Source organism: Rhincodon typus, unplaced genomic scaffold (assembly GCF_021869965.1).
Source record: "Rhincodon typus isolate 14 unplaced genomic scaffold, sRhiTyp1.1 hic_rhity00000377, whole genome shotgun sequence".
Lineage (NCBI taxonomy): Eukaryota > Metazoa > Chordata > Chondrichthyes > Orectolobiformes > Rhincodontidae > Rhincodon > Rhincodon typus.
This window is the reverse complement of record NW_025966015.1, coordinates 3,266-15,849: the sequence shown is the minus strand read 5'-3', so window position 1 is coordinate 15,849 and position 12,584 is coordinate 3,266. Positions and strand designations below refer to the sequence as shown.

Below are 12,584 nucleotides of genomic sequence, written 5' to 3'. Positions count from 1 at the left end.
TGCCTTTTGCATCCGATCGTAAGACAATATAGCATAAAAAAGAACCAAATTGGCTCTTTTCTTATGCTCAGTTATAGACTTATCCAATTATCCATGCACTGGAAGTAAAGGCTGATCCATCAATAGACCAGTCGTCACAAATTGCTCCCCGGCTGGACTGCTTGCTTTTCTATCTATCGACCCCCTTCGTATTACTCCTGGGAACAGAAATGTTGAATTAAATTGTTATTTGGACATTCCACATGCTGGATGTAGAGATGATTTTTGACATATTTTTCAACTCTATCGGCAAGAATCTCTCCCTTCAGGGAAGTGATGACGTGAAAGTGCCAGTGTTGGACTTGGGTAGGATGGACAAGATCAGAAGTCAGTCGATGCCAGGTTACAGACCAACAGGGTTATTTGAAATCATAAGCATTCGGAGTGTTGCCCCTTCGTCAGGTGAAGTGGGCAACACTCCAAACGCTTGTGATTTCAAATAACCCTGTTGGACTATAACCTGGTGTTGTCTGACCTTCAGCGAAGTGGTTATTGGCTGCTGGGACCTATGGCATCTGGGTTTGTCTCTCCCCAGAATTCGTGCAAGTGCATTTCTTTCGATATCACAGAATCATACAATGCGGAAGGGGTTCTTCGGCCCATCGAGTCTTGAATGTTTTGACACTTCAAGTGCTCGTCCAAGTATTTTTAAAGCTTGTGAGGTTTGTTGTCTCAACTACCCTCCCAGGCAGTACATTCCAGATCCTCACCAGCCTCTGCATGAAAACATGTTTCCTCAAATCCCCTCTAAATATTTCTCTTTAAAATTATTGATCCTTCAACTAAGGGGATCAGCTGCTTTCTATTCCCCCGTCCATGCCTTCATAATCTTACACACCTCTATCAGGTTTCTCCCTCAGCCTTCTCTACTCCAAAGAAAACAACCCGAGCTTATCCAGCCTCTCTTCATCGCTAAGCTGCTCTGTCTCAGACAACATCCTGGTGAATCTCCTCTGCACCCACTCCTGTGCAATCACAACCTTCCTATAGTATGGGGACCAGAACTGCACACAGTACTCCAACTGTGGCCTCACCAAAGTCCTGGAAAATCCAATGTAACCTCCCTGCTCTTATAATCTATGCCACGACTGATAAAGGCAAGTGTCCTGTCTTAAACACCCTATTAACCTGTCCTGCCACCTTCAGGAATCTGTGAACAAGCTCCCCAACATCCCCCTGTTCCTCTGAGCCAATACATATGATTGTATCTCTTTGATTTATCCTGTACTGAATCATCTTCAGAATTTTAAATCACCTATAAATGTAATGACTCAGTTATCAAACAACATACAATTCATTGAGATTTAGCTGTTGCTGTGCAATTCTCCTTTGAGTTTCATCAAATCACTACAAGAGTGGAAGCACCCTTTTGACCCATCAAGTCCAAAAGCCACCCAGATCCATACCCCTACCCTGTAACCCTGTATTTCCCACGGCTAAATCACCTAGCCTGCACATCCCTGGACACTACAGACAATTTAGCACAGCCAATCCACCTAGCCTGCACATCTTTGGACTGCGGGAGGAAACCAGAGCATCCAGATGAAACCCACGCAGACACGGGGAGAATGTGCAAACTCCACACAGACAGTCACCCAAGGCTGGAATCAAACCCAGGTCCCTGGTGCTCTGAGGCAGCAGTGCTAACCACTGAGCCACCGTGCTGCTGCCACACCGCCACCCCCCACTTCTCTCTTTACATTGGCATCTGTCTTCAAAGGCTTCCCTCCTGTACCTCCTGCCTTTCCTGTTCTCTAAATCACCTCAGCAGCACTTTACTTGTCCTTTCCAAATCTGTGTGCCCCAAGTTATTCGCTTTTCTCCCTCATACCTCCCTCAACTAACCCTGACACCATCCCCAACCACCAGACCTCCAGATACTGGAGATATCAGAAGGTGTCAGAACAACCCAGTCTCTCCCACTCACCCCATCTTGTGGCCTTGCAAGTTCATTTCCCAGACAGCCTGTCTGATTCCCCTTTGGCTATTGCTTCTACCACCCTTGTAGGCAGCAAGTTATTACAAACTCAATTATTAAGTAGTCTTCTTCATTTCCCCCTGTACCTCTCATCTAAAACATCTCCTTTCTTTATAGTGTAGTGGAAGGATACAAATATGTTGGAAGTACTTCACATATTGACTGGACTAAGGCCTGGAACAAGTGGATTGCCTTATGAGGTAATCCAGGCCTGTATTCTCTTGGGTTTAGAAGAGTCAGAGCTGTCTGAATCGAAGCATACAAGATCGAGGTGGACGCTGAAAAGCTGTTTGGGAGGGTCATGTTGCAGCTGTACAGGACATTGGTGAGCCTGCTTTTGGAATACTGCATTCAATTCTGGTCTCCCTGCTATGGGAAGGATGCTGTGAAACTTGAAAAGGTTCAGAAAAAGATTTACAAGGATATTGCCGGGACTGGAGGGTTTGAGCTGTAGGGAGAGGCTGAATAACCTGGGACTATTTTCCCTGGAGCGTCAGAGGCCGAGGGGGTGACCTTATAGAGGTTTATAAAATCATGAGGGGTATGGATAGGGTGAACAGTCGGTCTTTTCCCAGGGTAGGGGAGTCCAAAACTAGAGGGCATAGGTATAAGGTGAGAGGGGAAAGATTTAAAAGGGACCTGAGGGGCAAGTTTTTCACACAGAGTGTGGTGTGTGTATGGAACGAGCTGCCAGAGGAAGTGGTGGAAGCTGATACAATTACAACATTTAAAAGGCATCTGGATGAGTATATGAATAGGAAGGGTTTAGAGAGATATGGGCCAAATGCTGGCAAATGGCACCAGATTAATTTAGGATATCTGATCGGCATGGACAAGTTGGACCAAAGGGTCTGTTTCCATGCTGTACAGCTCTATGACTCTATGTCTTGTGGTAGAATCAAGAGCTAGGGGCTCACTGTAGAAAAATTTAAGAAAAAGGGAAGAACTTATTTCTCTCAATGAGGGTCATGAGTCTTTGGCTCTTTCTTCTTCTAAATGCAGTGGAAGTACAGAGTTTGAATAATTTTACAGCACAGTTTAGATAGAATCTTGGTAAAACAAGGGGTTGGAAGGTTATCACGCTCAGTGGAAATGTGGAAACCACTATCTTATTAAGTGGAGCAGCACATTCGAGGGGCTGAATGGCCTACTTTTGTTCCCAGTTTGTGCAGAGGGACTTGGGTGCCCCTGTGCATGAATCACAAAAAGTTGGTTTGCAGGTGCAGCAGGTAATTAAGAAGGCAAATGGAATATTGTCCTTCATTGCAAGGGGGGTGGAGTTGAAAAACAGGGAGGTTATGCTGCATCTGTGTAAGGTGCTGGTGAGGCCAAATCTGGAGTATTGTGTACAGTTTTGGTCTCCTTATTTGAGAAGGGACATACTGGCACTGGAGGGGATGCAGAGGAGGTTGATTCCAGAGTTGAGAGGGTTGGCTCATGGGGAGAGATTGTGCAGACTGGGCTATAATCATTGGAATTTAGAAGAGGGGGGATTTTACAGAAACATAAAATCATGAAGGGAATAAATAATATAGAACCAGGGAGGTTGTTTCCACTGGCAGGTGAAACTGGAACTAGGCGGCACAGTCTCAAAATAAGCAGGGGGCAGATTTCGGACGGAGTTGAGGAGAAACCTCTTCACCCAAAGGGTTGTGAATCTGTGGAATTCCCAGCCCAGTGAAGCAGTTGAGACTACCTCAATGAATGTTTTTAAGGCAAAGATAGATGGGTTTTTGAACAGTAAAGGAATTAAGGGCTATGGTGAATGGGTGGGCAAGTGGAGCTGAGACCACAAGAAAGATCTTATTGAATGGCTGAGCAGGCTCAATGGGCCAGATGGTGTACCCTTGCTCCGGCTTCTTATGTGTGTATGTTTGTATTTTTCACTTGTGGGACACAGATGTTGCTGGCTGGGCCAGTCCCTAACTGCCTTAGCAAAGCTGCCATCTTGATCTGCTGCAGACAATGCTATGGTGACCGTTCCAGGATTTTGACCCAGCTACACTGAAGGAAGGGGCAAAATATTTTTCCACGTCAGGCAACACAGGGGCTTGGCGCTGAGCTCTGAACCTTAGCTCAGCGATTGGAAGGAAGGGATGGGGCAGGTTTCACTGGCTGGGTAGGGCAGCGGGACAAGGTGAGTTGCTGGTGCAGAGACTGGCACTCACATGAAGGACTGAATGGCCTGATTCGCTGCTGAAAAACAAGAGAGAAGTCATAAAAGCAACTATGAGTTAATTGTTTCCCTTCGGGCTCGGGGAGTCAAGACTTGACTGACGTTCTGGAATTTTCTTTGGATTGCATAAACATGCATTACTTCCTGGCTTATAAATGGGATGAGTACACTTCAGGACCAGCAGCAGCAGGCTGTACTGGAAATTGCAACTTTGGCAACACACAAACGGACAGTGACAACACGCAGCTGGACTTCGCCTTTAATCCTTGCGCTCTTTCACACCACCTTGTAAACAGAAGGTGAGCTTATTTGTCTGCCGAGTTTGTTCAGCTGAGTGTGGAGTGGGGACAAAGGTAGGTTGAAAACATTTAAACCCCCTGCAACAGAGGCAAAACCATACCAGCTGATGCAATCTCACGTGTGAACAATGTGCAGATCTTAAATGCAAATACTGCATTTACTTTGTAACTTCCTTTCAAAAGGATGGCAAAAATCTCAAAGGTAAGAAAGTGCACTTGGGGTTCATTTTAAGGTCAGTGTTGGATTTCACTTTATTGCCAGTGTTCATGTTGCTGTGAGTGTGCAACGAATTCTGTAACTTTTTGTGTTTGATAAATACATGTAAATCATCACGATGTATGCAGTCAGCATCTAACAGATTGGTATTAAGGTTAATTATCTTTCTCAACCTTCTTCCCAAATGAAGTGAAGAGTTGTTCAATGGTTTGATCCTTGCCCTTTGGAGTAGCGACTAACCATTCTGTATGAGGGACTGACAACCCAGTGGCTCCTGTTGGAAAATGCATGGCTCCAATGTTAGAAGAAAGAGAACCAAAACAGAAATTGCTGGGGAAACTCAGAAAATCTGGCAGCATTTGTGGAGAGAAAGCAGAGTTAATGTTTCAGGTCCAGTGACCCTTCTTCAGAACTGATTATAGCTAGGAAAAGGATGGTAGAAATGCTGAGGATGGGAATGAACTATAGGTGGAGACGAAACCCAGAGAAAGAGAATAACAGTTGGACAAACAAAGGAATGGGTTTAAGGTCAGCCTGGGAGAATCAACACCAATGAACACAGGGTGGTGAGTTGAAGTGGCAGGCAACAGGAAGCTCAGGGTCATTTTTGCAGACAGAACGTAGGCTTTCTGCAAAGTGGTCACCTGTCTGTATTTCGTCTCCTCTATGGACAGGAGACCATATTCCCTGGCCAACATCTCTGTGTTGGGCTTGCTGTAGTAATCTAGCAAAGCTCAGAAAAAGAATGCCTGGCTGCTTTTTCTTCTCGATTTCATTAGAGGATCCAACTGTAGAGCTACAGTCGGCCCAGCTAAGAACAGCATAGGTGACATCACACCCTATGGACTGTAACATAATATGTGCTCCGAGTTACAGCCTGTTCATTCTCTTACAGTATGACGAAAATAAGCTCACCAACAGAATTGGAGAAGATGACCAAAATGAAAAATCACATCCAAGTTCTCATGAAGGCAAAAAACAGAGCACTGACTGTTAGGCAAGATGCAAACAAACAATTTGTCGTTGGTACAACTAAAAAGGAAACTAAAGTGGGTAAGTGACACTGGCTCTTTTCAATTTTCTCTTTTCTAGGCTCGTAGCTTCTTGAAAGGATTTAGATGGGTTCGGGAAAATAAATTTGCAAAAGATCCAAGGATTGGACAAAGCACGTGCTTTGGGATGGAGGGATTTTAATTTTCTGTCTAACTGCATGCCTTAGGAGCAAGCTTTGTACGAGGTTTGGGCGGGGGAGGTCTGCTATAACGCGATAGTTACGTTCCTGCACAACATCATGTTATAGAAAACCATACTGTAGAAATAATGCGGCCTATGGGAAAAGTGGGGTTAGGGGCAGACCACCCAAAAAATATCACCCAAAATCGCTCAAAAGCCTAACACAAAGAATGAATGTTTAATTCATGTCTAATAATGAAATAAAAGTAAATTTAACACCTTACCTAGAAAAAAATTTGAAGATGACTTGATCGGAGAGGAGGTTTTGAGGTTAGGCTGTTGTTAATGCAGGGGCTGAGGGTCATCAACACCTTCAGGTGCAGTTGTGGTTGCAGCGTTAGAGCGAAAAGTAGTGAATTCAGAAGGGGGCGGCTGTGGTTCATTGTCTTCTGACTGTGTCTGGGGGTTTAGCTTAAAAAAGACATCCAGTTTTTGCTGCTTTGCCCTTTTTCTTCTTTCATGAAGAAGCAGTTCACAGGGTGCCAAATAAGATCTTATTCCATGAACTGCTACCCTGCTGTGTTCTGCATTGTAAACATCGTCCTCTAAGAGCTGCAACTGCTTCTCAATTTCCCTCAGGATAGAAAACAAAACAGAAGTGGAAAGCTCTCGTGGTGCTGCATCCCTGACTTCATCTCCAGCTTCCACTTCCCCCTCAGTGACAAGTTGTTGTAGATCAGCTGTAGAGAGGTCTTCACAGTGGGACTCGGGCAGCTCTTCAACATCCTCGCTCTCCACTTCTTCAAATCCAACTTCCTTTCCAAGATCAACACAATCTTCTTTGATCCTTGGGAGCTCCTCTGGATCAAAGCCTTTAAAATCTTGAAAAAAATCTGTGAGCTTCTGCCAAACTGCATGCAAGCAGTCCTTCCTGACATCACCCCAGGCCTCCCGATAATGTCAATTGCATTCTTGATGTTAATGTTAAAAGGTGTACAAAATGTTCAGACGTATAGATAGAGTAGACAGCCAGAGACTTTTTCCTAGGGTGGAGGTAGCTATTATGAGGGGGCATAGTTTTAAAGTGAGTGGATGTAGATACAGGGGAGACATCAGAGGTAGGTTCTTTACTCAGAGAGTGGTCGGGGCGTGGAATGCATTGCCGGAGAGGGTAGTGGAGTCGGCCTCATTAGGGGCATTTAAGCGGCTATTAGATAGGCATATGGATGATAGCATAAGGTAGGGGTGGAGGTTAGATAGACCTACGGTTTAGGGTAAAAGTTCGGCACAACATCGTGGGCTGAAGGGCCTGTACTGTGCGGTATTGTTCTATGTCTTCCAAAATGGAAGAACACTATCCTTATCCCCCTCAGTGGCTGTAATCAGCCTCTTAAATGTACACCTTAAATAATAAGCTTTAAAAGCTGCTGCTGCACCCTGGTCCATGGGTGGAAGTACAGGAGTTGTGTTTGGGGGTAGAAACAGCACTTTGATGTTTTCAGAAAGCACATCAATGGTGGGAGGATGGCTTGGCGCATTATCCAAGATGAGGAGAATCTTGAAATCCAAATTTCAAGAAGGGACAGGACAAGGGGAGAAAAAAATCAAGTCGAGGTAGGAAGAGATGAACTCTGTGGGGCAGGAGCAAGTAGAAACAATGGGTCTGCCCGGGCAGTCCTGTTTATGGATTTTGGGAAGGAGGTTGGGAGACTATGAGTTTGGAGGCAGTTGAGGGGGGAGATCACCAGATGAATTTAGATTAGTGATCTTTGTGAACACAATGGCCTGGTGTTCCATGGTGGGCTCTTGGCCCATGGTGAGACAGGAGGAGGCAATGCTAAGACCTTTGCTCAGTACAGAACATTCAGCTTCGGATAGCAGAGGGTCAGAGGGGATAGTAAATACACGACAAGAGGTAGGGGTTGGGAGAGGGGATGGAGTCAGAGGGAAGGGAAGGGGAGGAAGGTTCCGGAGGGCTGTGGATATCTCTGAGTTGTTGCACCTTGTGTTCCTTGATGCCTGAAAGGAAAGGGCGTTAGTACATTGAATGAGTCAGAGAATGAAGTGGCACTGGGGAGCAGGGCAGCTCTGATTCAGCGTGAGGCAGTACAAATACAGAGAGAGGTGGGGAGTGTGCATATGGTGACACATAGCACTGAGTGTGGGTCTCAGGATGTGGTGACAACAGCTATCTGAGGACTGTTGCATATCACAGAGACACATGAGATCCTAGGTGGATTGAAAATGCAAAGGATAAAACTTCAGTTGGAATTCACACGGGTTGGGTCTGAGCCACAGACAGTCACTGACTATTGTAATGTGGCTGTGGAAGTGAGTTTTGGCAAATTCCTCGTCACTCCTGGTGTTTGACAAGGTAAATGATGACGGTGAACAAGAAAAAAGATTAGAATCAATATCCTGTTGGAGAGAGAAGCAGAATTTCTTAAAGGTGAACATGGAAAAGGTGTGGCAGTGAGTTAAACACTAAACAACAAAAAAAACTGCTGATGCTGCAAATCAGAAACAAAGACAGAAATTTCTGAAAAAACTGCTCTGGCAGCATGATGTCCAGGCTGGTTGATTGAAGAGATTGGTTTTACGGAAGGTGTTAAAGGACATAAGTGAGGTTGAGGGATGTAAACGGGAAATTCCAGAGCTTCCTTGCCTAGACAGCTAAAATCATGGCTGCTAACAGTGGGGTGTGATTAAAATCTGGGATGCTCAAGAGGCCAGAATTGAGCAGCGCAGAGATCTCTGAAAGTTGTGGGGAAGGAGGAGATTACAAATGACAGCGATGGGAGATAGTTAGACTGCGGAGAGATTTGAAAACCAAAGTGAGAATTTTATAACTAAGACATTGCTCGATGCCTGGAAAGTAAATTACTGAGCCTGGGGTTGTCAGGGGAACAGGATGTGCTGTGAGGTAACAGACGGAGAGCAAAGTTTCGCATGACTTCAAGGTTACAGGATAAACTTGATAAGTAAGAATAAGTCAGAAAGGGATGTTGATGGATTAAGGGAATGGGCAAAAATGTGGCAGATAGATTTCGTGTTAAGAATAGGGTCATCAAACGTACACACAATAAATTAAATACGTAGATTTGATTTCAATGGTAAATGGTAGAAGAAAGTTGGGATACTAGATATCTAAGGATATTCAGCAAATCATTTATAAGATGAAAATATGAAGGAAGAAATAGAATACTGTTTATAAAATGGTGTAATCAGCCCTGAAGAGTAATGGAATAGGTTAAAAGCCTTGATAATTACTGTGGTCCTTTGGTTGTTTATTATAGGCAGAGTCTAGAATGTACTCAACCTTGCAAAATCCAAATCAAAACGTCCACTGTTAGATGTGACTGTGTATCACTTGCTAAACAATCCTGTGTGTGCTAATAGCTACACTAACAACCAACTTAAGACTCATCATGTGGCTAATTGATGTTAACCTGAAGTGACAAAAATTCCTACACAGTGACGCAATCTCTGCCAAAAGGAATACGCTCAAGCCTTTTTTTAATGATCTGGAAGTCGTGGAACCTATTGGTACCCATTACTTTCTCCGTGGCAACCCCTCAGCCAGTCACAATTAGCTTGCCAACCAATTGGCAAACTTTTTCCTGCAGTATAAATTGGTGTGACAGTTTGAAATTTGGCATTCTTGCATTGGTCCTGATGACTGCAAGATGAAAAGCTTCAGCAACATGTCTCTCTTTTCAGCAAGTTACATTTTAATTCAGACTTAATTGATCTTGCAATTTGTTCTTGAGTTTTGCTTTCAGGGTTGCAAGATTAACATGTGGGACTTGTATCAAACTGTACCTTTATTACTTAATGCAGTATTTAACAAATGAGCTCAGTTGAGTTGTATCTTTGTTTTGACATGATCATTCTCTTGCTTTCTTTGTAGAAGTAAGATTTCAGAGAAGCCCGGGTTCACACCCATTCTACGTGTCCTTTGTGTTTAAGCATAAATCAAAAAAATATTATCTTTACTGCAAATGGACAAGCAATAAACCACAATTAATACTGACGCCTGAGGTAATATAATCTTTGATATATAATAAGCTTGACTTAATGTTTGAAAAATAATAATACAGACCATGCTATTTCTTGGAACGTACACCAGCCTTTTCCCATTGCCTCACGTCAGCAGACATCCTCTTAAAAAATGTTAAAAATTCCTACAACCATTTGGCTCTGTCTTTTCTGACTGCCACACCGTTTCATCAACCTATGTGTTTTAAATTAGTCCCCAAATATTCTTTCTGCCCTGTGCCTCTTACTGTCTCCTTCTGACTGGTTCTCATTTGTCCTTGCAGGGCAAACATAATCAGTTCAACATACCAGCCTCAGAAAGATCCAACCTCTTCAAGATGACGATGGACAGCAAACGATATAAATTTCAATCCTACCTGAGTGATGACTGGTTTCTCAGTGTGAGCAACAACATTCTTGTTCTGAACAATAGAGCTAGAAGAGAAAGCGCTCTCTTTGACTTAGAATCGTAGTCTGGCACTGGAATATTTGACTCTTCTTGTTAGATGAGGAGAGCTTTGTTAGTTTTCCTGGTCATCTTTTCCTAGGTTGTGGGGAGCTTATTACCCTGGCTAGAACTAAGTGATTTGAAAGCTTTTATATCGTCTATGTGCCTGCCCTTCTGACAATATGAATGAAATACTGCCCTCATTGCTGTCAGTCCAATGGCCTCTTCAGGCAAAGTACGGTTCAGAATGATTTGGCTCTAATCACTGCTCAAAATGAGCAAACAAATTCGGAGGAATAGGCCATTTTGTTTCGTATTCCACCATTCGATAAAATCATAATTATCAACTTCAATTTCCTGACCAAACCCCAAGTCCCTCACGTCCCATATGGTCATAACATCTCTCCTTTCAGCCTTGAATGTACTTGACTACTGACCATCGTGGGGAGAGTGATTGTAAAAATTCACAACCCACTGAGTGAAGACATTTATCCTCATCTCTGTCTTCAATGGTCTGTATTGTGTGGTTGCAGCCACTTTCCCTAGACCTTCCAGTGCATTGGAATAACCTGATCATGTCCAAGCCATTGAGAACACAAAACACTGCAGCAGCAGTTGGCCATTCGGCTCTCGAGCTCTGTCGTGATTCATAGAATCATTAAATTCCTACAGTGTAGAAGCAGGCCATTCAGCACATCGAATCTAAACCAACCTTCCAAACAGCATCTCACCCAGACCCACCTCCCTACCTATCCCTGTAACCCTGCATTTCCCATGGCTAATCCACTCATACAGCCAATCCACCCTAACCGGCACATCTTTGGTCTATGGGAGGAAGCCAGAACACCCAGAGGAAACCCACGCAGACACGGGGAGAACATGCAAACTCCACAGCCCGAGGGTGGAATCGAACTCGGGTCCCTGACACTGTGAGGCAGCCATACTAACCACTGAGCCTCTGTGCCACCCTGATGATCGTATTCAAAAGAAAAATCAATCATGTGTTCAATAGTTGCTCAGCAATTCAAAATTTCTGTTCTGCCTACCAAAGTAAATCACCTCACACACACACACCCACCCAGACACATTATGTTCCAGCTGCCTCAACCAGACTATTCACAACCTGTCACTATCATTTTGATCCCCCTCTAGCTTATGTTTTATTTTTAAACATTATGGCTTCAGCAAATGTGCATTCACTACCCTTAGTGCTTTCATCTGTAGTATAGATTGTAGGCAGTGAGGCCTCATTAGGCCTCTCACTATGCTTACTGTCCTATCACCAATCCTATCTCCATGTTGCCCCTTAACGCTTTATTGAATATCTTCCAAAAATCTTTACTGATATACCCAATAGATTTGTGGAACATGATCTCCTTTCTACAAAACCATGGTGACTTTGTGTGCTCAGATTACAATCTCCTTAACAGCAACTTCCAGCACTGAGTTCTTTCGCTGAATTCAAAGCCCATTATTGCTAGCAAGGCAGCAGCAATATTGCAACTGGATTCACATCGGCCAGCAAAGGCTTGCATTTATATGGTGCCATTCGCCTGCTCAGGACATCCCAGGGAATTTTTACGCCCAGTCAAGTTCTTTCTAACAGCTGGACTGTGGGAAATGCAGCAGCCAATGTGTGTGCACAGTGAGATCCCAGGAACGGCAATGTGCACACTGCAAGCTCCTACAAATCGTCATGTAAAGGTGACCAGACACTCTGCCTCTCTTCGGGAGGGGTGTTTGGCTATGTTGAATGAGGGATACATATTTGTGCAGAGCACGAGGGAGACTTCCCTGCACTTCTTCCAATAAAGCAGAGGGATCTTCTATGTCAACCTGAGAGAGTAGGTGGATCTATTGATCTAGCATCTCCTCAGGGCCTTGGGACTTGTTTAAGCTGCCTTGCAACGTATGGTCTTATGGCTGAGATATGGACATTGTAATGAGGATATTGGATATTCAGCCAGTCTGCTGCCAGTGCAAAGATTACAAATCTAACGTCAGCACAACCATTCATTTGTTAAGGTTACATAGAGTCGTAGAGATATTCAGTGCAGAAAAAGGCCCTTTGGCCAATCCCCCCTGCGTTAGTTAAAACAACCACCTCGCTATTCCAATCCCAGTTTCCCAGCACTTGGCCCACAGCCTTGGCATGGCGAGTGCCCATCTAAATCCTTCTTCAATGGGATGAGGGTTTCTGCCTCTCCAACCCTTAA

General features: G+C 44.1%; 1 protein-coding gene across 1 annotated transcript; it reads left to right on the top strand.

Moving 5' to 3' along the window:
- The first annotated feature begins 4,325 nt into the window (after window positions 1-4,325).
- LOC125488319 lies at window positions 4,326-10,811 on the top strand. Its single transcript, XM_048621282.1, has 4 exons — window positions 4,326-4,492; window positions 5,605-5,762; window positions 9,793-9,923; window positions 10,205-10,811. Exons 1-4 carry the CDS (start codon window positions 4,326-4,328, stop codon window positions 10,391-10,393), a joined length of 645 nt encoding a protein of 214 aa, XP_048477239.1. The 3' UTR covers window positions 10,394-10,811.
- The last annotated feature ends 1,773 nt before the right edge of the window (window positions 10,812-12,584 follow it).